At 28.1% G+C, this 25886-nt stretch overlaps 3 protein-coding genes across 6 annotated transcripts; 1 reads left to right on the plus strand and 2 right to left on the minus strand.

Moving 5' to 3' along the window:
• Positions 1 to 989: 989 nt before the first annotated feature.
• LOC111030433 (mediator of RNA polymerase II transcription subunit 9) lies at positions 990 to 2063 on the minus strand. The gene is made up of 3 exons (XM_022309916.1): positions 1673 to 2063; positions 1515 to 1611; positions 990 to 1212 (listed from the first exon to the last, which is right to left on the minus strand). Exons 1-3 carry the CDS (start codon positions 1741 to 1743, stop codon positions 1072 to 1074), a joined length of 309 nt encoding a protein of 102 aa, XP_022165608.1. The 5' UTR covers positions 1744 to 2063; the 3' UTR covers positions 990 to 1071.
• Positions 2064 to 2179: 116 nt separating this feature from the next.
• On the plus strand, positions 2180 to 6802 carry LOC111030428 (bifunctional lysine-specific demethylase and histidyl-hydroxylase NO66). Of its 4 annotated transcripts, none has more exons than XM_022309907.1 (8): positions 2180 to 2467; positions 2552 to 2813; positions 3037 to 3465; positions 3526 to 3742; positions 4140 to 4398; positions 4719 to 4836; positions 5132 to 5342; positions 6643 to 6802. In XM_022309907.1, the coding sequence occupies exons 2-8, from the start codon at positions 2557 to 2559 to the stop codon at positions 6718 to 6720; spliced, it is 1569 nt and encodes a 522-aa protein (XP_022165599.1). In that variant the 5' UTR covers positions 2180 to 2467; positions 2552 to 2556; the 3' UTR covers positions 6721 to 6802. The 4 variants fall into 4 exon arrangements, with proteins under 4 accessions (XP_022165599.1, XP_022165601.1, XP_022165600.1 ...); XM_022309909.1 differs by having other exon boundaries at positions 2555 to 2813; XM_022309908.1 differs by having other exon boundaries at positions 2180 to 2449.
• LOC111030429 (multiple coagulation factor deficiency protein 2 homolog) lies at positions 6717 to 14664 on the minus strand. Its single transcript, XM_022309911.1, has 5 exons — positions 14527 to 14664; positions 10607 to 10868; positions 7149 to 7229; positions 6957 to 7078; positions 6717 to 6901 (listed from the first exon to the last, which is right to left on the minus strand). The coding sequence occupies exons 2-5, from the start codon at positions 10795 to 10797 to the stop codon at positions 6798 to 6800; spliced, it is 498 nt and encodes a 165-aa protein (XP_022165603.1). The 5' UTR covers positions 10798 to 10868; positions 14527 to 14664; the 3' UTR covers positions 6717 to 6797.
• Positions 14665 to 25886: the final 11222 nt, after the last annotated feature.

Consider the following 25886-nt stretch of genomic DNA (forward strand, 5'->3'; position numbering starts at 1 on the left):
ATCTTATTCCGTCGTGTTGTGAATCACAGATTTTTTGTTCTGTAGATAATATCATAGATGATAGATTTTACTACTATAGACTATAGAGTAGGAAATAGATAATATTATGTGGGTAACTCCCTTGACTTTTAGTTTCTTATGGTTATGAACAAATATCAAATCTTCAAGTTTATACTTAGTTTAGTTTATTCGTTCCAAATTTCTTACTGAAATTATTCAATTATATACAATCATAGGTCACTGAATAATTTTGAATAGTTTGAATAGATCCAGTTCATTGTTGCTATGACAGACTCATAATACCATAGGGCATTTACCTTAATATAATATGGTTTATATTAGTATAAGGTCTAGGAATATTGAATAAAACAATAATAATTTTTTGTCACTTATTAATACTCAGTAGAATTGTATAAAACTTAAATGCTAAACATAATGAAAATGTCAACACTATACTTCCAAAAATAGGCATCATTATGATTTAGCAATTGCTAACTCCACCAAATACATTATTGTATCCACCGACACCTCTCAGGTTTCATGCAATTGAATTAAAAATATTATTCAAGATGCTTGCTGCCCCACGATTTTACTCCAAATGATACCACTGCTTTCAAAAATGTTAAGCCGTAGACGTAGGTTACACATGTCTAATAGTAGATACTTAATACAATCAGTTATCCAAATAGGTTAAAACTCGGAAACTCACTGTTAAGTTAGGTATACCATGGGCCACGGCTAGAAGTACCTAGTTCTCTATCAATTATAACTTACACTTTTATAGATTGTATGGTAAGTTAAATGTAATACATTTTTATTCATCATTAGCTTATTAATTATTACCTTAATCTCACTGTTTTACAGTCAACGCATCCCACTACCCCGCACAGGAGAATCATCTGCTGATTTTTGTTAAGCCAATTCATACCATTTTATAGTGATTATGTTTATTTAAATAAGAAAAAATCAAATTATGTTCATTAAAAAAATAAAAGTGTGTTCAATTATTTATTTTAAAAAAAAAAGACGAATTACACGAACAAAATATTCAAAGTATTGTTAAATTCGATCTTAATACTTTGGTACATCAAATGAATACATATGTCTATATTTTAATAATAGTTGTCTTTTCATTTGTAAAGATTGACGGAGATCATCCATAGCTTTTAACTGCTGCTCACTATTGTATTGGACTCCAGGTAATTTACGAATCTAAACAATTTAAAAAAAATTTTTTAATGCTGTACAAAAATAAGACATTTTTTTAGTAAAATATATTATTTGTTAGATTTAAAAAAAACAACTTAAAATTGATGGTACTCTTATAATAGATCTTATGAGTACCATTCCATTTTTAATCACTTGTTATGAACAAAACTTGGGCATTTTAGTCAAGTTCAAGATAAATTGAATTATTAATATTGCACTAATATATTTTGGCGCAGTGTCCATTTTAAAACTAACAAAATAAATTGTAGGTAGATACAGATTGTAAAATCAAAAAATACTCTTACATCACTTCGCGCTTGATCAATTTTTTTTTGTAAATCTTGTATTTTTTGTGATATTTCTTGGGCTGATTTCTGAGGTTCATGATTTTCTCTTTCACCGCTACAAACAGGATTAATAAATAGTTCATAATTTGGAAGAAATATTTGGCAAGTTCTTTTACCTTTTTATAATATCATGAATTAATGGTAAAAAATCTGTATCCACATCATTGACGGTAATAGTGTTCTCCATATTTAATCCTTTTAAACTTGTAATAATTAAAAAATAAACATACCTACTAACTGGTACTTAATATATAATAGTAAATAAATAGATAGTTGTAACGTACTAATGTACAAGTAGAGAGAAGATAGTACTTACAATTATAGATCTTAACAATAATAATCAATGTTAGGTCTATAACTTAGTTAATAGTAAATATATAAAAATGGTAATTGATTAAAATGTAAAATGTAAGTTTCAAAATATAAAAATAGCTATACAATTTAAAAATGTTGTATGTCGTTCAAATTGTTCAAACATTAATTAGACAATCAAAACTTTTGTTGAACGATGATAAGTGATAATACTAATCTGTTATATTTTATCAGGTTATAATTATTTGTATTACTTATCATTATGCTATCATGCATTCATGCATGCGGCATGTCGAGCACGATTTAAGATAGGTTAGTTGATACTAGATTCACACAAGTACACAACATGAACAAAAATAACAACCGTCAACTTACAGTCTAACTACTGTCTACTAGTTGTCATTTGTCACTGCATGTTAGTTGTCTCTACTAACAGTATTAATAAATAGTAACTCATATTCATTACTCAAGTAACGCAAGTGCGTTTGTTCTGTGGTTCTGCTAAAGTGCTAACACAAGTTTAGTACTTCAAAATACTTACAGACAAAAGTTGTGTTGTAGTCAATCGTAACTTGCAAGTTGTAAGTATTTAGACGAATGTACGTAGCTACCTGTGTGGATTCAATTTTAATATTGTAATTGCAATTGAAAAAAAACATCAATCATTGAGTGATTTCGAACAGTAGGTATGTCTGCATTCGAGTACTACGCCAAGAACAGTATTACTGAGGACAGGGTGAACCGTAAACGTAAAAACAAGAAGAAATTAAAAAAAACTCCAGTTAAAATTACTAAAACTGAAAATAATGGTAATGAGAATCCAAAAAAACCTAGGAGCCATACATTGAATAATATTTACAACCTTAACTTAAAAGATTCTTTTAAAACTGGGCAAAAATTATTGGAATGGCTAATACATCCAATGAGCATTGATGATTTTATGAGGTAAGTGATGTATAAATAATATCATGTATACTGTATAGCATAGTTTTATTTCCATGTGTAATAATAATACTAAATCCTTTTTAACAGTGTTAATATTTTATGATACATAGGTAATGTAAAATTTATATTGGTAATAACTATTTTTTGGTTATTATTGACATTTAGATTTTTAGAAATCATATAGTTCGATCCAATGACTGAATTAAAATTTATTGTTTTTCAGGAATCATTGGGAAAAAGACATCCTGCATGTGCCAAGAAACGGTTCTAATTATTTTTCACAATTGTTCTCTCTTACTGAACTTGATAACATTCTTCGTGAAAACAACCTTCAATATGGGACAAATGTAGATATTACATCTTATACAGACAATGTACGTGAAACACATAATCCAGTAGGCCGAGCTCATCCTCACGTCGTTTGGGATTATTACAACAATGGATGTAGTGTCCGGTTACTGAACCCTCAGCTATTCGCTCCAGAAATTTATAAATTCATGGCTAATCTACAAGAATATTTTGGCTCATTAGTTGGTTGTAATGTTTACCTTACACCACCATTTTCTCAAGGTTTTGCTCCTCACTATGATGATATTGAAGCATTTGTTGTGCAAGTAGATGGTGAAAAACATTGGAGGGTATATAAACCAAGGTAAGTTTTTTTACACATGCATAGTTGATTATAATTTATTTCATACTAATATATTTTTAGAAGTGAGTTTGAAACCCTGCCAAGGACTTCAAGCCGAAATTTTCATCCAGATGAAATAGGTGAACCAATTCTTGATGTAATATTAAGACCTGGAGATTTTTTGTACATGCCTAGAGGATACATTCATCAAGCTGATACTTTATACACAGAAACACATTCTTTACATTTGACATTTTCATCATATCAACAAAATTCTATGTATGATTTTCTTCAAGTGGTAAGTAGTTTTAATTATTTTATAGATTCTACTTATCTACGATTTTTTAATAATATTTTTTCTTCTAATTTATAAATAATACATTTTTAGATACCTATTTAATCATTGGAGCTTATCTTTTGAAATTAACGTGGATTTGAGTTTTTGGTTTTCTATTTCAATTTTAAACTATCAGCTTATACACATTAAATCAAAGGAAATTATTTATTTTTATTTTGTTCATCTTACAAATTAAAATTAGTTAAAATTTTGGTATCTTTTTTTTTAAAGTCATTTATTAAAATCTGTTAAAATTAATAGCATTTGTTTTGTATCTTTTTTTCACATTTGCAATTTGTAATGAAATAAATATTGTTGAACTAACTTTTTAGAAAAATTAATAAACTTTTATTTTTAGGTGGTTAATAATTCTTTAAATAATGCTGCAAAGAATGATATATCCTATAGATCTGGTTTGCCTGTTGGATACCAAAATTTTGGAGGCTTATGTGAATCGGAAAAATCACTTCCCCGTACTGTTCAAAGGCAACAATTTGAAAATCAAATCAACCAACTTATAAGAAATTTAAAAAATCACATAGACCTTGATCATGCTATTGACATGTTTTCATTGAAAAATTATTACACAAATTCACTACCCCCATCAATATGTAATGGTAAGTTACTTATTATTAAAAATTGAGAAGGGCTTATTGATAACTTGTATTTCATTAACAAATATATCTCATCTCTAGTTAAATAAAATTAAAGTGTTATCAAATAAAAAATAATTGGTTTGTATGAAAGTATAAAATAAAATTATGTATATGTTTCATTAAAAAGCTAGTTAAATATTCAAACTTATTTTGTACACATACAAATAGGGACAATTATTATGACACAATAGATTATATATCTTTCAAAATATTCACCTACTATTTTGTACTATAATTCATGTTTAAATCAATTGAAATATAAAAACAAAATATATTTATAGTTGAACTGCTACGGACAGTTGCTAACGGTACAAAGATGTTACCTAATGGAAAAACCACTAGAGAAGAGGTAAACCTTGAAATAGCTGAAGTTAAGCTTATTCGTAGAAATTGCTTTAGGTAAGATACACACTATACAAATTTATTGGTTATATTAAGAATGGTTTTAATCTTTATAATATTGTATTAAATACTTAGTTTTTTTAAATTTTTTTTCTTAATAATTATCCAAAAACATGAATTTATTACATTTTATTAGTATTGATTGTAAGCATTTATATTGTATTGTGATAAAAATCATAATAATATTTGGACATTTTATTTTAAAAAGTATCTAATACCCTTATGACTTATTGTGTTGATATGTGATATTTATTGTAGTAAATATTAAAATAATAAAATTTTACCATTTTAGACTGGTCGAAGAAAGTATGTTGGACGAAGAAACTGATCAAATGACAACCGAGTTGAGATTATATTATAATCTTGATAATTCTAAACAATTGCACGGTAACGAGTGCCAATTTGTTGTTATACCGGATGAAATGGGATTATTTGTGAAGAAACTGTTTAATGTGTATCCATTATTTACCAAAGTATCTGACTTATGCAATGACAATGAACAGGTTAATATTAATTAAGTAACGAAAAAAGAATCATATACATGAGTGATAGTTATTTATTTGTTTTTTCATTATTAGTTAGGTTATATTATGATACTTTTACTTTTTTAATAAGCTTAACTATCAGTAAAAAAATTTATTCTAACATAATTTTTTTTTTTTTTTTGAATGATTTAATTTAATTTTAACAATATATTATTCAGGATTGAGTATGATAGTAAAAAAAAAGTATCTTAATATATTTAGAATTAAGAAGATATGAGATACTTCAAAACACTTTTAATGTTTAGTATAATATTATTATAGGGCTTAAATATATCATTAAATATGTTTAAAATACAATTTTAACTCATTATTAATCTAATAAAAAGTACAGTCTTATACAGTTTTTAACCTATATTTTATCAACTACAGATAGTAAAATATATTTGTTTATTAAGCTTGAACAATTGATAACGGATATTATACAGTAAAGTTCGACAAACTTCATATGAGTATTATAGTTTGGACTCTTACAATAAAAATGTATTTATATATGAAAGATTTTCCCATTAAATTCCATACAACATAGTTAAATGCACATTTCTATATTATATTAAAATTTAAAATATAATACAACATTTAATGTGTTTATGCACTATTTATTATATAATCAACAGTATTTATTCAAATAATAGTGTCTTAAATTAAAATTTGTAGAACAATGTACAAATTTGTTATAATTTAGACATTTTATTTTTTGACATATATTTATTATGTTTTAACTTTTATTGGTTCAATTAAAGTATAGACTAAACTGAATAGTAGAACTTAGATTTTTTTATATTTCACACTTACCATTACCATTTTATATATTTATTCTAAAGTTAAATATTTTTGTGTGTAGAATAAGACAATAACCCAACTATAATAATCATTTGGAGTTTGGCCAAATGATCTTGTATAAATGTATAATGTCCTAGAATTAACCAATATTAATCAGTGAAAGCCTATTATTTGAATATTTACTACCTGACTATTGCTAGTGAGTAAAGCTAAGGGTTTTAAGTTCTTCGTACTTTTACCATTACATATCATATAATATATAATACAAATACAAAATACAAACATAACAAATTGTGATTTATCAAAAACTAATTCTGAGTAATATAATAAATTAGTTAGTGTTTTACATTAAATTAAAATTGTAAACATTTTTTTAATGTAAATACATACATAACAAATTGTATTTAATAATTTTTCATTTTAAAGGTATATAACACTTATAAATATAAATATAAATACTAATACAAATATTTTTCAGGTTATGCAGCTTGTGAATGATTTATGGGAACGAGGATTGTTAATTACTTCAAAAGATATTACGACATTGTCTAATTAGTTTTTATAAAATTTATGTTAAAAATACTTTATTTACAATAAACAATGTATTTTTAGAAAGTAATATATTTTAACATTTTATACATTTTGTAAATGCTTGTTCTTGGCAATCACATATTCAGTGTAGCTGAGAAATCCATCATAGTTTGTATCATCATCATACAGTATTTGATCAACTAAATCTAAAAAAAGGTTTTAGTATGGTTTATTTGTAACTAAATAAATACTTGTCTTTACCTGTATAATTTTCTAAATTTGATATTTTTGTTTCCGTGTCTCCGTAGTTGTCCATGTTATGAGCAAACGCAGACATTAATTCCAATCCATCAAGCATTGTGTTTTTATCATAGTCATGAGCACTATAAAATTAGTAAATTGACTAATTAATTGTATACAAAATATTATTTATTATTTGTGTATGTTACCCACATGAAATATCTAAATTCTAATTCTTCATCTGTTAAATTACTGTCGTCTATGTCTGGAAGCCCAAGATCCTCTTCAATGTGCCTATTTCATTTTTAAAACATATATTTTTGTTACAAATAGAGGCATGATGTTAAAAGATAAAACGAGAAGAAATGCAAAAGGGTTGGCTAAGATTTTTTAACTTTTTAATTCGTATATTATTTTCATTAATGTATAAGGATACATGTTAATGAATATCCTCCATAAACAGAACATTGTACAATTACATGCACATAAATTAACATATTATGACATTAACAAAAACTCCAATAGTTTTAATGAAGTTTAATTCATAAAATCTTAGAATTCTTATTGATTTGTGTCTGTTAAAAAATGTAAAGACATTTGTTTTCTATAACCAAAGTACCTATCAGAAAAGCTGCTTTAATTTAACTTAGTATGCTTGGGCTGAAAATGTTAGAGATTAATATTAATCTTATAATCTACTATCATTAATAATTTGTAAAAGTGGCCCAAATAATAGATCTAATATTACATCTATTTTATACTTTAGTAAAACAATTTTTAAGGACTTATCTTTATAGTACCTATATCTTAATAACTGAGTAACTACCTATTCATCTGAATTTTTGAATTAGAAATTTATTACTATTAACATATTCAAAAAAAATGTCTAGGTACTAAATAATTTATAGTAAAAAGGGGAGCTCTCATTTAGTAGAATAAACAATATAAGTCTCAGTTAATTTAAAAATTCTATTCTTTAATTCATAAAACTATTTATGAAATTTAATTTAGTGATAGAACACAGAAAATGTTCTTACCTAAAAGTTTGATTAAAGGTCAGTTTGGGCTAATAGTCTAATATAAAAACTAACAGCATACTAGCTATTAAAACTGATGAACGAAAATTTGGTATACCATACGAATGAAAGGCGAATCCCTGAACAAAAGTCCGATGAAAAAAATCTGAGAATGAAAGTCCCAAGTTTAAAAATGGTTATCCTACGATATGTGGTAAACCGCAAAAATATGTGGCCTACTAAAATGGACGTGGTCTACCGTAATAATATTAAAAGTATAAAAAAAAATTTTAATTTACTTACGTTAGTAAAAAAAGTGATTTTACATGTGCATAAGTAATAGGTAGGTTTTCGGATTATCCACAAAGCATAATTTTATATCTAAGGAAAGCATAAAAAATATAACCCTAAACCAACTAGCCTAGAAGTAAGCATTTGGTATTGTGACGGAAATTTTAACCTCAGGACTGATTATTTTATGCATTTATATGTAATATGAGCCCCTAAAAATGATTTTTTTTATTACCGCTGCATATTGTTTATTAGAACGTAAGGAAACTTCAATTTAAGACTCTATGTTTAAGACCATTATCGAAAAATGTAACAACAAGATTTTACACCTCGATTTTGAAAAAGCAGTAATTACAGCGGCTATTATTATTTTTGGTGTAGAATTAGATATTAGAGTGTGCTTTTACCATCTTTGCCAGAGTAGCTACGTTTCGTAAAGTTCAGGAGTTAGGCCTTGAAAAGTTTTTAACTTAAGTTGGATACAATATTAGGACACGGCCAAGGTTATAGGCTAAAGATATATATTTTTTTATTTAATAGAGTGAAGTAATATTTGATGTGTAATATCATAATTCATGTAATTTCTTAAAATTGTTATTGTATTTTTACATGTCAATTTGGTGTGTTATATAAATACACATTTTTACCGGACTTTTATTCCATCAGACTTGTTTTTGTTGGACTTTTTAGTATACCTAACACCGTGGTTTCTATAAATCTATAGTAGGTACTAGGTATGGATATTATGTTAATGCATAAATAAATAAAAATTTGTTTGAAAATGTTAAAGTTGTTGAAGATTGTACAAATTTGTGAGGTATTTTTAATTATTGTTATTAATTTATTTTTAACAATCGAAACCAAATTATGCATACCTGCCTAGTAGTACTCGTGAATTATAAATGTAGGTAGTATTGATATTCAGATATAAATTTGTCCAGCCAATATAGTTGGAATAAAAACTTTGTGAATAATGTTCATCAAATATGAAGTTAACGTTAAATTTTAATGACAAGGGTCTTTATAGCGTACCTATTTAGATATATCATATGAAAATATTATGATTGTGAAAAATGGAAGGTGTGGCTGAGTGGATGGGTTGGAGGGGGGGGGAGTTACCCGTTTCAGCCAAACAAAGTTTGGAAACGGTTACATTTTTGAGTAATATTGAATATATGTTACGGTATGTATATAAAAGATAGTAATGTAGCATATTGTAGTTAATAGCAATGACATTTCAACATTTGTAATGTACACACCGATAATTTTCGATAATTGTTGATAGTCGTTGATAACGGAAGGAATCATACACTGTATCATAGTTTATTTATAATTTGCACACAATTATTATCTTACGAATGTTAAATTCTTATACCTCCATTACGGACTAAGATATCTTAGTCCATTCAGTATCCGTACTGTTTGTCACCAAACTAACAACAGTAACAACACTTAGAAATTAAATTTGTTGTAAGCAAAAGAGGTTAAACGATGTTGATTTTTGATGGTTTAAGGCAGTAGGCACACCCATCATTTTTTACATTTTTACAAATACTTAAAGATACGATACAGACGGATATTTATATCAAAATTAATAGTGCTCAAAATAATATAAAAAAAATTCCAAAAAACAAAAAAAAATAACTGTTTAAAAACTATAGAAGACGTAATCACAAAAAAATTAAAATGAAATTAGTAAGTACACATTTGTTAAAACTGTTAATTTTAATTATAAAATATTTTAAAACCTGACCTATACTTACGATTGTAATTTTTAAAACTTGACATATAGGTACTTGTATTATAGTTTTCATTTTTTGTGACATTTTTAAATATTTAAAAATATTTAAAAATGACGATATGTGTTTTTTCAAAATTCTATTGAGACTATATTTTAATATATTTTAATTTATTTTTGATTTTATAGTATTTTAAAAACTATAATAAAGTTGTGCCTATATTCAACTAATGCAATATTATTATGTACTTGTAATATGATAAGAAAATATATAATGATAAGAATATGCAACGATTGTATATGGCGCCCAAATAGTAATTAGCGGAAACGCCTTTTCACAAAAATAAATTTTGGCGGAAACGAGAATCGAACTTTTTTCGTTTTTGGTGGAAAAGGGCTATGTGTAAATCGTGGAACCGGATTTTTGACGGAAACGGGACATGCCCGGTTGAGGAGGACACGAGTGTGCCCGCACGAAAATCTCTTAGGTCTCGTGCGCTCTGCACAATCGTTACAAAACACGAATACTTGATTATTGTGTGGGCACCTACCTATGCATCATTGAATATTGCATCGTATATATTAAAAAAAAGTATGATATATTTTATACTCGTATCGTCACTGACCTCTTGTCGTGCAGTATCGGTTTGTCTTGAGTGAACTTCGTGTCGCCCATGGGCTTGGGGTGTTGGTGCTCGTGGTGGTGGTTCTCGATTCTCGGTTCGCCAGACACAGCGGCCCTCGGATGGTGCGGACCCCGTTGGAACCCGACGGCGATGCCCAGCAGCAACAGTTCGGCCAGCACCGTTCCTCTCATGTTATGTTTTAATGTGCAGCTCGAGTCTGTCCCTTCGCCCCCGATTCCCCGGCCTCTTGCACCTCCTCTTCCTGTGTGCATACGACGGGGCATTTTTTTTTTTTATTTCTATTTTATTTCATTTCATTATCCGCTTAACGGAATAATGTTTTCGCGCGCGACAGATGCGCTGCGCCTCGGTCCCGCCGACCGCGCCCCGCACGTACGCGAGCCAGCGATCTGCAAATTCGATTTACTCTGCTCGCGCACCACGGTTATTTCACGGCCGACGTGAACCCAGCGTGGTCCGATCACCACTCGTCTCCAGTGGCGTCGATGACGACAACGTTATAAATCCAATAATCGGCGGGGTCCTATGTCCTGCAGCCTGCACTTTGAGGAAAAAACCCTTTTACCCTGTCCACTCCCTCACTCTATCACTACGCTGTACGCATACCACTCTACTAGTATTTTGTTTACTACTCTTATAATATATATATAATGTATCACATAATATAATGCTGATCTGTATTCTTGTGTGGAGGATAATACGACGCATTGATGTTGCCCATAATATATAGATACCTATATAGGTATATAATATGATCTAGGTAATAGGTACAAGTGTACCAGAAAGGACCTGATATGTAAGTCTCGAGACAGTATATATTTATTATGTTTATGTTTTACCCACGTTTGTTTTAAAATAATCGATAGATACTTAATATTTTTTTTGTGTAATATGTAGGTGTTATTATTATGTTCAAGTATTTTAAAGAAAAAATTAAGTTTTTTTAGAAAAATTATTGATCAGAAAAAGAGTTATTTTAATAACTTACATATTATTAAGTGAATTTAATTTGCAAGTTAATTGTGCTACTGCTTCATCCAGTATAAAGGTTTATACATAGTCGTAATGTTTTTTTTCATTTCTAAGTATATACTTTATCGTATAACTAGAAAGTAAACCGTTACGGTTTACTTTCCAAACTTCGAAAAAAGCAAAAACTGTAGGTTAGGTATTAAAATAGATATATCTACTACCTACATATTATAATATATATTATACCACTTTATTATTGAGACATGTACATCCCTGCACACCAGTTGATTTGTCTTTTATGCGATAGTCAACACTCGTTTAGTACTGTAGACTGCATGCAGATTATAATAATAATAAATAATAATATATTGATTTACAACGGGTTTGAAAATTTGATATTTTATCGAATTGATAAGCTTCTGAATTTTCCATTTGAGAATCTATTATTATATGATATACATTATTTTTCAAAACTTTATATTTCTATACTTATATATTATCATCTGAATTTGTACGTATAGTATAAAGCAATAAAGCACTGAATGTTGACGTGATGATCTTATTTATATGTATATTTAAGTACCTATAATATATTATGTCACCGATCATGTGTAATCAAATACCTGTACGATTTCGTGAGTGATCCGCATTAAAGACCATAAGTGAGATTATAATCATAATACCATAGTATCCATGTATATTTTATTATCCACATAATAAATAGGGTTGAACTGTTGGCAATATGTTTCACGAGGACCATCGGTCGCAGGGTAGGTAGGCACCTACACAAAAGGGTTGTTGAACAATAGTCGGTTTCGAATGTACACGCCATGGCACACATACTATTGTAATAGCACGACAGGTTTTAAAATCATTTATTATTATACATACAGCTGACAGATTTTAGTCATGATGACGTGCTGCGCTATAAAACGTTTTCATTTGAAATCAATGGAAATGCTTGCATGCACGACGTACGTCGTTGCAACTAGAAAACTATTTATTGTCTTCATTAATCCATGGACACTGTCACTGTAGCTCCTAGTACATAGCCATTGAACGAAGTCTGCAAGCTTATTAACACTAGAGAAATACTCAAATGAAAAAGGAAACCAAACCATTAGATGTTTCGGTGATTGATTGATTTTATACATTTCCGGTTGATATCTATCAATATTTAATTATATTTATAATACACACATAAGAGGTGCCTATACCTACTATTTGAACTATTCAATTAGATATTATATTAGTAAATTAATATAAATGTATTGGTATCAGTGTATTATATTTTCATCTTATAATTATTACATCTATTTAAAATATTTATTGTCACTAACACAATATATGTATGTACCTAGTAAGTATAGATTTACATTGTTATCAACGTAAAATGCAATTAAATGAAAGCTGTATACAGTGTTTACTAGTGTGTTCTTTCATAACCTACTTGTGTATAAATATTGTACGAAACCGAAATTGCATATAATAGAATTAGGAACCTATATCAATACTATATAGCAATATATAGGTACAGACTACAGAGTGTCTCATGTTGTCCTCACATAAGTATTGTAGTTTTATACACCTACTCACTATAGATATTGCCTAAATAAAAATATAAAACTGTCATATAAAAAATTCAAATTACTATTCATTTCTATAATAAACCCGAAACTACCGTCCTACATAACGAACATTATTATAATATTTGTGATTTGTGGTCATCTACAGCAATAATAAATTATCCAAAATCATATAAACTAGAAAAAAAAGAGGGTAAGTTGATGTCTCTCTGCTGTACAGTAGGTTACAAGTGGGTCGCTGTAATGGATGGTGTTAAATTTGAATTCAATGATGTAAAATCATTGTATACGAAAAACGATTCTGTGCGAAGACAGTCAGTCAGCCGATAATATTACTTAATAATTAAGTATATTTGATGATGTTATAGTGGTTAAAGTAATTTATTTTACTATTAAGCATATTATAGTACTACAGTATGTTAAATTCATTTTTGCCAAAAAAATTTAATTTGAAAAGTCATTGTATGTATAAAATATAATATCTACCATAAAATTTTAAATTACCCACGAGGTCACGAATAATATTTTTAAATTTTAAATTACAACAAAACACCTTAAATCAATACTCTTGGTTATTTAATATGTAATTTCGTCCACATTTGATCATAAAACTATAAAAAAAACTGTCCTTATATATTTTTTATATATTTTTTGGTTACAGAATAACTTACTTACGAGGAACCTTGTTATACATTAGTTAAAAAAAAAAATAGTTTAACATTTTATGGTATATACTATATAGAAAATGCGGATATAAACATTTAGTTGAAAATTTCATGTTTCAACCGTTTTTTTTTTAGATTTACATCATAAACCAAAATCGATTTTGTCTAAAATCGGGTTTCCGTAAAAATTTCAGTTTTTCCTTAATTTTATGTTTGTTTTTCCTGCCGCTTTCGAAAACTATTGGGAATATTTTATTTTTGACCTACCGATGTACCATTTATATTCAATTTCCTACCAGAATATATGCTGTCGAAGAAAATTTAAGCACTTAACCGCCCAAAAGGTGACGACAAACACACTCATAAAAAAAAAAAAAAATAGAAATAAAAACACACACTATTGAAAAATCAATACATTCATAGCTCCGCTCAGAATCTGAAATACTGACAGAGACAAACATACGGTTAGACACCCTGTAAAGGTACACACCCTAAAAAAACAGGACCTAACAGGCAGAATGACGGGGATGATATGGCTGTAGATAAAAAAATATGCATTATATACCTACGTGCAGGCTACTCTTATTCGCGGCGTAATCTCTTATTATAAGGTATTACTTAAAAACATTAATTAAAAGTAATATATTGTAACTTATTATGAATATTTCGTACGTACCTATAATTTGCAGTAGAAATCTGTGAAAATTCGAGTTCTGTGATTATAGTACTATCTATACGCAATATGTGATAACGTTCGGTGGGTATATCAGCAAAACAATCCATTCGAGTGGTCCTTGTGGTAGGTACTTATTATACGGACATCAAGTTGTGCCGGATCAATAGAATGCGTCCGCCGAAATAAAGGGTGGTTTCGCGTGGTATACGCGTGTGCATTAAATTCCGACAGATAGCGGTAGGGTAAAGGATTTTGTACTTCCCGGAACGCTTCCGTTGACTGGAAAATATTCCAAGTTGGAAACTTCATGGGATATCTATGCGTCCTACTAACTTTGAGCGCTTAATGGGTCACTTTTCAGAATTTTGTAATAGATAGAGAAGAAAACAACATTCAACCCGACATGTTTGATCCTCGAGGACTTTTAACTGATTGTTGGGCTGTTTGGAGTGAAAGTATTTTTTTTATCAAATAAAAAAAAATCAGAGACATACCAACTATTATTGGCTTTAGTGATAATTATAATTGGCGGGGCGCCAACATGGGGCATTCCAATATGACATTTGATAGATCTACCTAATTATTTATATAGGGTGGCTATGATTTTGCATTTTTGCATACAGTTAAACCTTTACCAAAACCGGCCGCAATGCTCACGAATATCTCATGTAATTTGGCAATACGTAAATACATGCATGCCCATACTTCTTCGTGTCCAAATTTTTACAAACCTATCAGATAGGTAACAAAAATTTTTTTAATAGCAAATAATTTATGGTTCTTTTATCTCCTTTATATTTTCAATGTTATAGGTAATATTTCCATATTAAAACACAATTAATAGATACAGTTAAAAATAAATAAATAAACAATTTGGTACCCAACTATGAAAAATTATCAAAAAATAATTAATATAAACAACGAAATTAGAAATTAGAAACACACTTTCAGCGTTTTGGGTACACACTACTACACTAGTTACTTAGTCTATTGTTATAATTTGGCATTTATATTTTAATGACAATATAATTTTAGAAGCTTTTATTATTGATACAACTTTCACTTATAATAATATATTATAATTTAATAGGTAGGTATTAAAAATACTGTCTATATATATCAACACACGTATAGTACTAAAATAGTATTTAGGGAGGTACTATTTCCACTGATAGAAGTTAAAATCTGATTTAATGATAAATTGTAACGTTTATAAGTTATAAATTATAACTAAGGAATTTTACATTCAATCATTTTTAAATTTAATTAAGAATATACTATACTCACTAAAAACTGCCTTCAGGCATTGTCTATCTTGTACGACAGTTTCTTGTCAATGGTTCAATTCAATTTTGACATTTCCCCTCCTCTATTCCTTTATTTAGTCGATCTATAGAATTTTTTTTAAAGTAACGCGTATTGCGTATACCCAATATATATATATATATATATATCTTATAGTGCTACCTCTTACTATTGCATTCATCAATTTCCTTTTTAGTTTCTGTTTCTTTCAAATCCTTTTGCAATACAATCCCATGTACGTCTCTATAATAATATGTCTACAGTCATTCAATACGTTTCAACTGTTACTATCTATTTTTTTCTATTTTATTTACAATAAATTGAAGACGATCCTATAACCTTTTTTTCCTGTCTATTCAATCTTAGTTACATTTTATATTTATTCTTTTTTTCCATAAAATACACTGTATAAAATGTTTTTTATTATCTACCCACGCCTCAAATACAATACAAATACACACAATGGGTTATATATTATACATATTATTATATAGTATTAATCTAATAAAATATTAATTATTATAATATATATATAGTATACGTTCCTGCAGTATTAGGCTATAACATTTCATAATTTTATTGTTCTTATATTTTTTTTTATCTATCGAACTGTGTACAATTTTAATAATAATCTGGTTATTACGCACAATACCTGTTTCTCTACTCTTGCAGTAAAGTAAGTAAACCTCGTTTTAAACATCAACCGAATAATATCATTATTAATTAATATTATAATCTAAACATGAGCAACCATATTATCTTAAGTTAAAAATAGTTAAAAGTTGGTATTATGTGGTTATAGATAAATTTCTAAAATTCAAACACATTATAATTGTCTTTCGATGAAAAACATTATTTTTAATTGACAAGATTAAGTTATGATTAATAGTTTTGATTTTCCGTCGATAAAAAAAGCGTTAAAAATATTAACTTTTTTAGAAGAATATTTAAATGTAATGGAGTGTAGTATTAACAACTTTTTTTATGCGTGTTTAAAAATCATTGCATATTATTGCATATCATTTGGTTACAAATTCAACATTTTAATGCCGATTTCCAGACTATGGTTAATGTATGAGATAGAGTGAAAAGGGACTTCTCTAAGCTGTCAAATTTCCTATTTCCCTTGTGTTCTATTTTCTCGGTACCCTTAGGGGTAGTACCTAGCTGTATTCTTTCCAGATCGAAAAAAACTTTTGAACACATTTGGTTCGCCTGTCATATAACTTCTCCATTTAAAATTAAATGAAAACGAGATCTGGTTTATGTATTTATAGGCGAATACATTTACTTTATTTCCTTTGTTAGATACCTAACTACTCTACTTTTATTTTTATTTTCTCACTGTAAAATTCTTTTACAGTTCTTCATTGGATACTAATTTTCGTTTTTATTGTTGAATAGTTAGGTATACGTAATACCTACTTTACGAGTACATACATCTTTAATGAATAGACCTTTGCATATCATGCATAGTATAGTAATATACAATTTCGCAACATTATAAGGCATTCCATTGACATTTATGTTTCTATTTGATTTATAAAATGTAATGTTTAACATAAAAAGTATGTAGGCTATAACTATAGGTATGGGAGTTTGTAATTTGCACAACTGCAGGAAGTGGAAAATAAGTAATTTAGTAATTACCACTTTGTATGCCGTGTTTATTCATTTCAATTCACAAATTTTCTTATGGAAAATCATTTATTTTAGAAAAAGATAAAAATTCTGTAGAAGTCGAATATTTTCAGTGACACCATTTTGTTAATTTATGCCAGGTGTATTCAAATAGATACACGCATAAAAACGCACTCAGAAAGTTTCTTTTCCCAAGTAAAATATGTTAGACTAACATAAAAAAAATGTCCAAGTTAGAATAGTCAGTTTTGTCATTTTTAGCCAAAGTGTTAAATTAGTAATTTACACCAAAATAAGTAGATATTTATGCATTTGATTATTTGACATTCGTTATGTTGACTATTTTACTGACAATTATTATTTATAATACTTATTAGGTACTACGATTTTATTCGTAGCACAAAAATACATACTGTAATGTATAGTCTAATAATTTTTCTACTTAATTTATTAATAAAAACCAAGCTAAAGTAGTTTTATTAGGATTATATCAGGATAAGATCTTTACCAAAATCTAAATTGTATAAAAATAATTTAAAGTTATTAAGTATTTTAAAATTGTATTTTTCCTAAAATAATATTGTATATGTCTGCTTAATATTATTGTTGTGAGGTAATGGAACCTAGCTTTTAAGTCGATGTACTATAAATACAGGTGTAGGTAAGTATAATATACCGCTCTAAATATTCGGAATATTCTTTGTTCTTTTGAATAGCAAGCTTTATTTTTATCACCAGATATAGTTAGATAATTTTTTGCTAAGTAATTTTGATCTATTGACTATAGGTTTAAATCTAAAATTGACCGAGTTACAGGCTAACAGATTTTTTAAAATTAAAAATAATTAGATTTTTTTCAAAAACATAGTACACTGTATTGAGAGCATTTTTTTCACGCATTTAAATTTTCTATTATGAAATAATATGTAAATTAATTTGTAACTTATAAATTTATAATTTTTATTAAAGCAAATTTGTTTATTTGATAAAATATTCAATATTTCCCTAATTCTTTTGTTATTTGTCTGCAGGCTACGGAAATTATTTTTTAAATCTCAAAAACTTACTGGTGGATCTTCACTAACAAATGTTTTTAAATGAACCACCTATTGAGAAATGACGTAAGTCACAAAATATCACAAATTGAGGTATTGAGTGGAATGTGTTATCAAATGATGGACGGATCATGTGTGAACATTTGCAAAAAAAAATATTTAATTTTACCACTGTAAATAATCAGTGTGAAAGATAAATAACCATGTATTACTATAGTAGCGTAAAAACAGTTTTTTCTTATTTCTCAGAATTATCTTTTGTGGACTTACGTCGTTTCTCAAATAGGTGGTTTAAATGTCCCTATTAAAAAATCTAGTGGTGTCAAATCAGGTGATTGTGGAGGACTATTCCACTCGACCTTGAGTTCCCACCCATCGATTTCTTAATATTTTGTTTAATTGTTGTTTAATAATTAACTATGGAGTTATGTGCTGGTGCTCTGTCCTGTTGATGTTTTAATAAACAAATAAAGGAACTTCTTCTTCATTGGTAATGAAATTAATAAATCTGAATATTATCGCCCGTGATAACAACATCATACAAATATGGACTTATTAAATTATTTGCTATTAATCGGCTCATAATGTTTGATAATTATTTGCTTCAAATGTCCAACGTGGATACTGGATTTCCATTCTACCAATAACGGTTATTTTTTAGGTACAAGTCATATTTAAAAAATACAAGTTACATTCTTATAGGGCTGATCTACTACAATATTTAAGTAATTTATAATTTATTTATGTCGAACGTAAATTAACAATTATTGCTTGAATAATAACATAAATTAATAACTATTCTATTATTTTTAAACTATAGGTACATTTTGTAGATTGAAAAATCAATGTATTCAAATAATGGTATTTTAATCTTTAAATAAACAAAATCACCATTATTCGTCAAATAGAATTCAGTAATCAGCTCAAACAACTGAACCTATGTTTTTGAAAAAAATATTTTTTTAAATTTCAAAAATCTGTTATAATGTGACTCAGTCGATTTTAGGTTTAGTACCAGGGTCTCAATGGATCAAAATGACTAAAAATGATATTATCTACCCATATCCGGTGACAAAATTAAGGGTTGTTATTAAAAAAACTTTAGTTGTATTGTGCATGTTTGAACTAAAGGAGATAAAAATTTGAAATTTTCCCCGAAATGTGAACTTCTGTACTCCTTAGCTATCACAGCAAACCGTTTTTCTATCCAAGGGAATCGGGCTGAAATATTTAGTGGTACATAATATATTATATAAAACGGACACATGGCATATATTTTTGACCATTTTAGTTGCCAATTGACTATAGCCAAAGGTATACCAATACGGCTGCACAAGGTTTTAGAGTTCAGTGATCAGTCTAATTATGAACTGTATAATATTATTTAAGTGGCTTGGCGTGGCGCGTTGGCCGCTACCAGTCGCGGAATGCGACTGGGAGTAAGTAACGGCCACAGCTATTAGCTCCCGGATGGGTGACCACCCGGGTTTATAGTAGTTGAAAACCTTGCCACACAGCCACACAGCCACACATCCACGTGTTTGCTACCTACCGTGATAACCCTAACAATCGTAAAAACAACCTACAGTACCAACCTTACCTCTACCACAGTTCACAACCCCTACAACAGCTAATGGCCTTAGTCGCCGGGCGTAAGTTCAATAAAAAAAAAAATATTATTTAATATTTTAAATGAAAATTTATTGATGAGTGATGACTATAAAACTTGAACCTTGTGCTGTTGTTTACGCTTAGCTGTGCAGGGAGGTGGGGAGCTAACTTCATATTGTACGATTCAATCTAAATCTACATTAGTATTTAGCAAACTAGTTTTTTCAATATTTGGAAATCACACACATGGAGATTTTGTATGGTTTAATGAAAGTTGCTGGTTGATTATAGTTACATCGAGTATAGTACGGTCATTGAAGTCTTAGGATATAACAAATATTAAATATCGACGAATTTTCTACTCTCTAGGCAATATAAATGATTCAATGTCAAATGATGGTACAATACCGATACAAAGAACAGAAGATGTAATTTGTACTTAGGTCCTATGAAAATATGATAATTACCTAATGGTTTTCTTTACAACCTACAAATTTACTGCGTATTGTACATAGTAGACTTTACGAATATGAAGCAAAAGCAATCTCTTCTTTGAAATTAGTTCAATCATAAAATAAACCACTTTGGTTCTTAAACTTTTATTCTTTTCATAAATTGTTCAATACACTTATAAAACTTTGGTACAACGTCGTCGCGTCTTATTGAAAAGCAAACGTATATATTTTTATGAAGAGTTGTAATTATGTCTGCATTGATATATAGTTCTAGTCAGGGAAAGATTAATTATGAACGATACATTTTAATGATGCAAAGTCGAAAATTATTGTCAGTTATTTTATTTTATAAATAAATTTAAAAATGCTACCAAATCATAAGCATTAAAAACCATGTTGTATCCTTGATTTATTACTTTATTTATATATTATTATTTTAACAATTGGTTAGGTTTGCAGTGGGGTAATTTGTGTGTGAGAGGGGGGGGGGGTTAAAAGTTCCACCGTCTAATTTGTAAAGACCTACTTAACTGGTGTTGGAATCTTTGTGATTGGTCAATCCTACTACATCTCCCGAAAAGAAAAAAAGTTTTAATCAAATATACAATGTAGAAACGTATAATTTAGCTATTACTTTACCCTAACCTTAACTTATTTACAATTTTAAAACAGTAATCTACATTTTGTGACTAAGTGACTGTTGTTTAAGTTATTATTTTTTTTATATTATAGTAAACCAATTTCTAATTCAATAAATATCAAAAAAATATTTAACTTATAAAACATATAGTTTTGTATATTTTGTAGTAGCATCTTAAGCAAATATAAAGTACAAAACACAACAAAGTACTATTATGAATTATAAATATTGTAAAATATGAACTGACTATAACCTCGTCGTACTATACTAGTACAGTAGTACCTACTACCTACACACCTCGTTAGGTTTGTTTTCAACAGTAATATCGATTTATAACTTTGTGATTTTATTGTTATCGTCATAATGTGTACCTATTTCAATATTCAATCATAGTCCGCCTTAAAGACTGGATTTAATGGTATCGTTTCGTTATTATAACGACTGGAACCGTGAAGCCCCCCCCCTTCAACCAAATTCATCAGAAAGTTTTGAAGTCATTTAGCAAATAAGTTTTCATAGTTTGAAAATAATTTAACAGTCAAAAACAAAACAATAAGATTAGGCGAGAGGGTGCCAGATTCATACAGGCCCATCATATAATATACATGTTGCTAACGACTCGTTCAACATAGTTCCAACATTTTTAAATTAATTTGCATATATTTTAATTATAGAATTTTGGGGGATTCACGCAACTCCTATTTGATTTAAAATCTTCAAAATGGCATCAACATTTTACAAATATTTGTAAAACCCTAAATTGGTAAAATTAACCTTTATATATGGTATATATGGTATTACCCACATATTTTTTTTCATTTTTATACATTAAGTTTTATAAAAATACTCAATCAGTACATTTTAGCACAATAAATAGATGATGGAAGAATTCAATTTACATGTATTTATTTTGGAGTAAGAAGTATTCTATTAGTAACCCATTTGATCTGGAAACCCACTTATCCGAATTACTATATAGAATCTAAAATCAATTTCGAATTACTTGCCCAATTGTATAGACATGGATTGCCTACATTTAGTGGGTATGTTTACTGAAGATTGAGTTACATTTTCATTAATTTTAATTTTTTTGTTTTTAATTTTTTCGAATTCCCTAAATTATTATTAAATAACCTAAACCATAACCAAATTATTACTTTTGTTTGAAATTTTCAATTTAATTGAAAAATCCTGGTCGGATCTAATTTGCACGTATCCTACAAAAATACTAGGAATTAATGCGAATATATGTATGCTCATACAATTTCGGGAACAATTTCTTAATTTTAGATTCTGAGCAGAGCGATGTATGTATTGATTTTAAAATAATATGTTTTTTTTGGGGGGGTCTGTGTACGCGATAAGTATAGCAGTCAAAATAAAGCTTTGATTTTCAACATCAGTATTAATTTTGTTGGTACTTTTGAGAGGCCAGTATAAAAAATTTCTAGTTGTTTTCAAGGCGGAGGAAACCAAAAAAAGGATGAACCATGAACGGCACTTATTACACAAAAATTGTTTTCAACGAAATCGGTTTTGTTTTTTTGGTGATAACTCAAAAACAAATAACCGAAGATACTAGAAATTCTCACAAAATATTCATGTAATTATAAATTCCTGTCGATTAGAAAATTTTTGATTGGTTAAGAAACTTGATAATTTAATACTAAATTCCTCATAAGTTATTTTTAGTGTAATTTAATAGAAAAGCTGAGAGTAAATCCGCAATAATTTTTGAAGAGTGTTTGAAGTTAGAAACTTGCACACCTTTTTAAGTATTATATACCTATAGGTGTCCAATTAAGATACAATTAAGTACGAGCACATATTAGGCGAATGCACTTCAGATGTTGGTCAAACCCGATAAAAAGATATCGTTAATAGCGTCGTGGTAGATATCAAAATTAATAGTTATAATTTGAGATGGTGATTACTTAGTGAACGAGACCGGGTGTGTCTTATTACTCTTATATTCTAATATATATATATATAACGATTATAAAATATGGAAATGAGAATTAAAATTAATGAACTCATAAATGATACGAAAGATAGATATAATGTTAATGATAGTATAATTATCTACCTTTATGAATAAAAAGTTGTGGTTGTTTGTCTGCATGTTTGCAACTTAGTCATATATTTATTAATTTTTCAAACTTACTTATAAAGTAGAACCCTCAAAATATAGTGTATGATACTAAGTCTTAAATTTTTAATTTTCTATACTTTGTTATTAATTAAAATAAATACAAATTGAATCCTTCTTAATACATTTTTATTGCCAATAGAAATAATAGATACATTGTGTTTATTCACATTTATTCATATTTGGTAATGATAAAAACCATACAACATATTTTCAAACATCTCAATTATAAAAGTAATTATGTTAAAATTTGTCTTATAATTAAAGTTTATTAGTAAAACCTAATAGCCTGGTACATTAATAAAACTGATCAGAATAATTTGTATGAATAAAATAATGTAAACAAAAGTTTACTTCTGCTAACTTTCGACAAGGAGATTACTATTGACTCCACATTGATCTTATTTAAACCGTCTATGAAGGTATGCACGTGTTCTTGGTTATATTTAGAGAGCCTTAATAATATTATTAAGGCTCTCTAGTTATATCCGTAATTACTGTAATAATAATCATTAACTATTAACTAATAAGACATACTTAAGATACATGTGCGACCGATATAAATGTGGGGAGTGAGCGTAATAAATTACGCGTAACCGTGGAGGGATTAATATGTACATAAGTTGTAAAATCGAACCTCTTGGTTTAGGAGGTATTAATGTATTATGCAGAAGTTGTAATTTAATTTATACGAACGATTAGAATCTAACTCAAGGACCAATCGTTTTGCACATTATAATTTATATTACATTGACAGTTAACAAAATCTCAGACATTATATACAATTTTTATAGTTGTCCAAATGTTCAGTGGCGTAATTAGGAATTTGTCTTGAAGGGGGGTGAGAAGACATTTTTTTTATCTTGCATACCATTTATGGATTTCATATTAAATAAATAATGGAATTTTATTTGAATATATTTTGTTGTGATGTCAGCTTATAACCCTTTCCTTTGTTTATAACCCTTTATAAAAATTTTGCCTTAAACCCCTTAAGTTACAAATTAATAAAAGATCTGGGATTCCAATCAAGTTATGGTGTGTTACATACATGTTATAAAATTCTGCAATAACTGTATTTTTTTAATATTTTTTAAAGGTACATAGGTAGATAGAGTATCACTCTGCCGTGGTCCCTCATATATAGAATGCTTACCCTTTTTCTTCAATAATGCAGTAATTACAAATCCGATTTTAGGAATTTTTAAATATACTTACTTAAAGATCATATTTTAAACTTTTGAAATTACTTATACTACTTAAGGAGTGTCTGGTTGACATACAAACTTCTTTTTTTTTCAAATGAACCCCATTTTTACTGTAAATTATTTAGTTTATATTTTTCCTGAAAACTATGATGTATCAAAATCAAAATTCGATCATGTCGTTTTGAGACTTTGTTTACTAAGGATAGTATATCCACGATAATGGGTTTATAAGATATAGGGGCTATGGTGGTTTGAAAATTGAAGTAATTAGTACTAATCTATCAATAATTATAATTTATAAAAATGGTCCAAGAATAATAATACTGGATGTTAGATCCATTTTATATTTTCGAAAAAAAACATTTTACTTAATACAATAAATAATTTACTGTTAAAAGTGGATTTTCATTTAAAACAATAATTTTGTGTATCCATAAAATACTCCTTATTAAGTATTATAAAACCTCAAGAATTTAAATATGTGGTCTTGAAGTATACCTCTAAATACATTTAAGAATTTCAAATACCGTAATTTGAATATATTTATTATTAAATGAAAAAAAAAATGGAGGTGAATATGTTTTTTGAATTATCCACTATAACTAGGTGTCATCATCAAATAATTTTCTAAATCATTGAGTGTTCAAGTTCTCAACAAACCATATTTTAATTATCGAATTCAAAACGTATTAATAATTAATGATCTCAAAATACACCGAGCATTGACCTAAACATCTAAAGTATTAATCGCTAGAAGCCTAGAATCGTTCAGAATTGATCAGTTTATTGAAACGTGTCACCGCTATTGAGTATTAAATATTATTACATTAATGATGCATCACTTAGTTTGAGGTTCAATCAGAGTTTATTAAAACTAATTAGAGCGTGCATAGAAGCTTACCGGGTTAGCCGATTTCTGTACCGATGTACCTTTTCCGAAATTAATTCTTAATAATTTCTATTGCAAGGTACACCAATTTTTGGGTTATTTATTTTATTCTTTTACTGATGTCTGACAGTTTTGTGGATTAAAATAGTTTTTTTTTACTATACAATAAGTCTCGGCGTCTAGGTCACTGGCTGACAACTGCCTATATTTACCAGCTTACCACACACAAAATAACATTTTTGTTTTGTAAATGTTTAACTTTTCATATACGTAATAGTATTACACAATAATATTGCAGTACATTTTGTTACAAAATTAATTTATGGTTTTTAATACTTGTATATGTATTGGCATATTATGATCCCTGAGCCTAATGGCGGAATTCAGGAACATCATTTACCTACCTG

The sequence above is a fragment of the Myzus persicae genome, unplaced genomic scaffold (genome assembly GCF_001856785.1).
Source record: "Myzus persicae strain clone G006 unplaced genomic scaffold, MPER_G0061.0, whole genome shotgun sequence".
Lineage (NCBI taxonomy): Eukaryota > Metazoa > Arthropoda > Insecta > Hemiptera > Aphididae > Myzus > Myzus persicae.

Excerpts from the sequence above, each read along its gene's own strand:
- LOC111030429 (XM_022309911.1), bottom strand. The coding sequence starts at position 10,797 with ATGAGAGGAACGGTGCTGGCCGAACTGTTGCTGCTGGGCATCGCCGTC. Across the intron at positions 7,079-7,148 it reads TTAGAATTTAGATATTTCAT|TGCTCATGACTATGATAAAA; the intron begins GTGGGTAACATA and ends CTAATTTTATAG. Across the intron at positions 6,902-6,956 it reads AAATTTAGAAAATTATACAG|ATTTAGTTGATCAAATACTG; the intron begins GTAAAGACAAGT and ends ACCTTTTTTTAG.
- LOC111030428 (XM_022309907.1), top strand. The coding sequence starts at position 2,557 with ATGTCTGCATTCGAGTACTACGCCAAGAACAGTATTACTGAGGACAGG. Across the intron at positions 4,837-5,131 it reads ATTCGTAGAAATTGCTTTAG|ACTGGTCGAAGAAAGTATGT; the intron begins GTAAGATACACA and ends TTACCATTTTAG. Across the intron at positions 5,343-6,642 it reads TATGCAATGACAATGAACAG|GTTATGCAGCTTGTGAATGA; the intron begins GTTAATATTAAT and ends AATATTTTTCAG.
- LOC111030433 (XM_022309916.1), bottom strand. The coding sequence starts at position 1,743 with ATGGAGAACACTATTACCGTCAATGATGTGGATACAGATTTTTTACCA. Across the intron at positions 1,612-1,672 it reads ATTCATGATATTATAAAAAG|CGGTGAAAGAGAAAATCATG; the intron begins GTAAAAGAACTT and ends TCCTGTTTGTAG. Across the intron at positions 1,213-1,514 it reads TTGATCAAGCGCGAAGTGAT|ATTCGTAAATTACCTGGAGT; the intron begins GTAAGAGTATTT and ends TAAATTGTTTAG.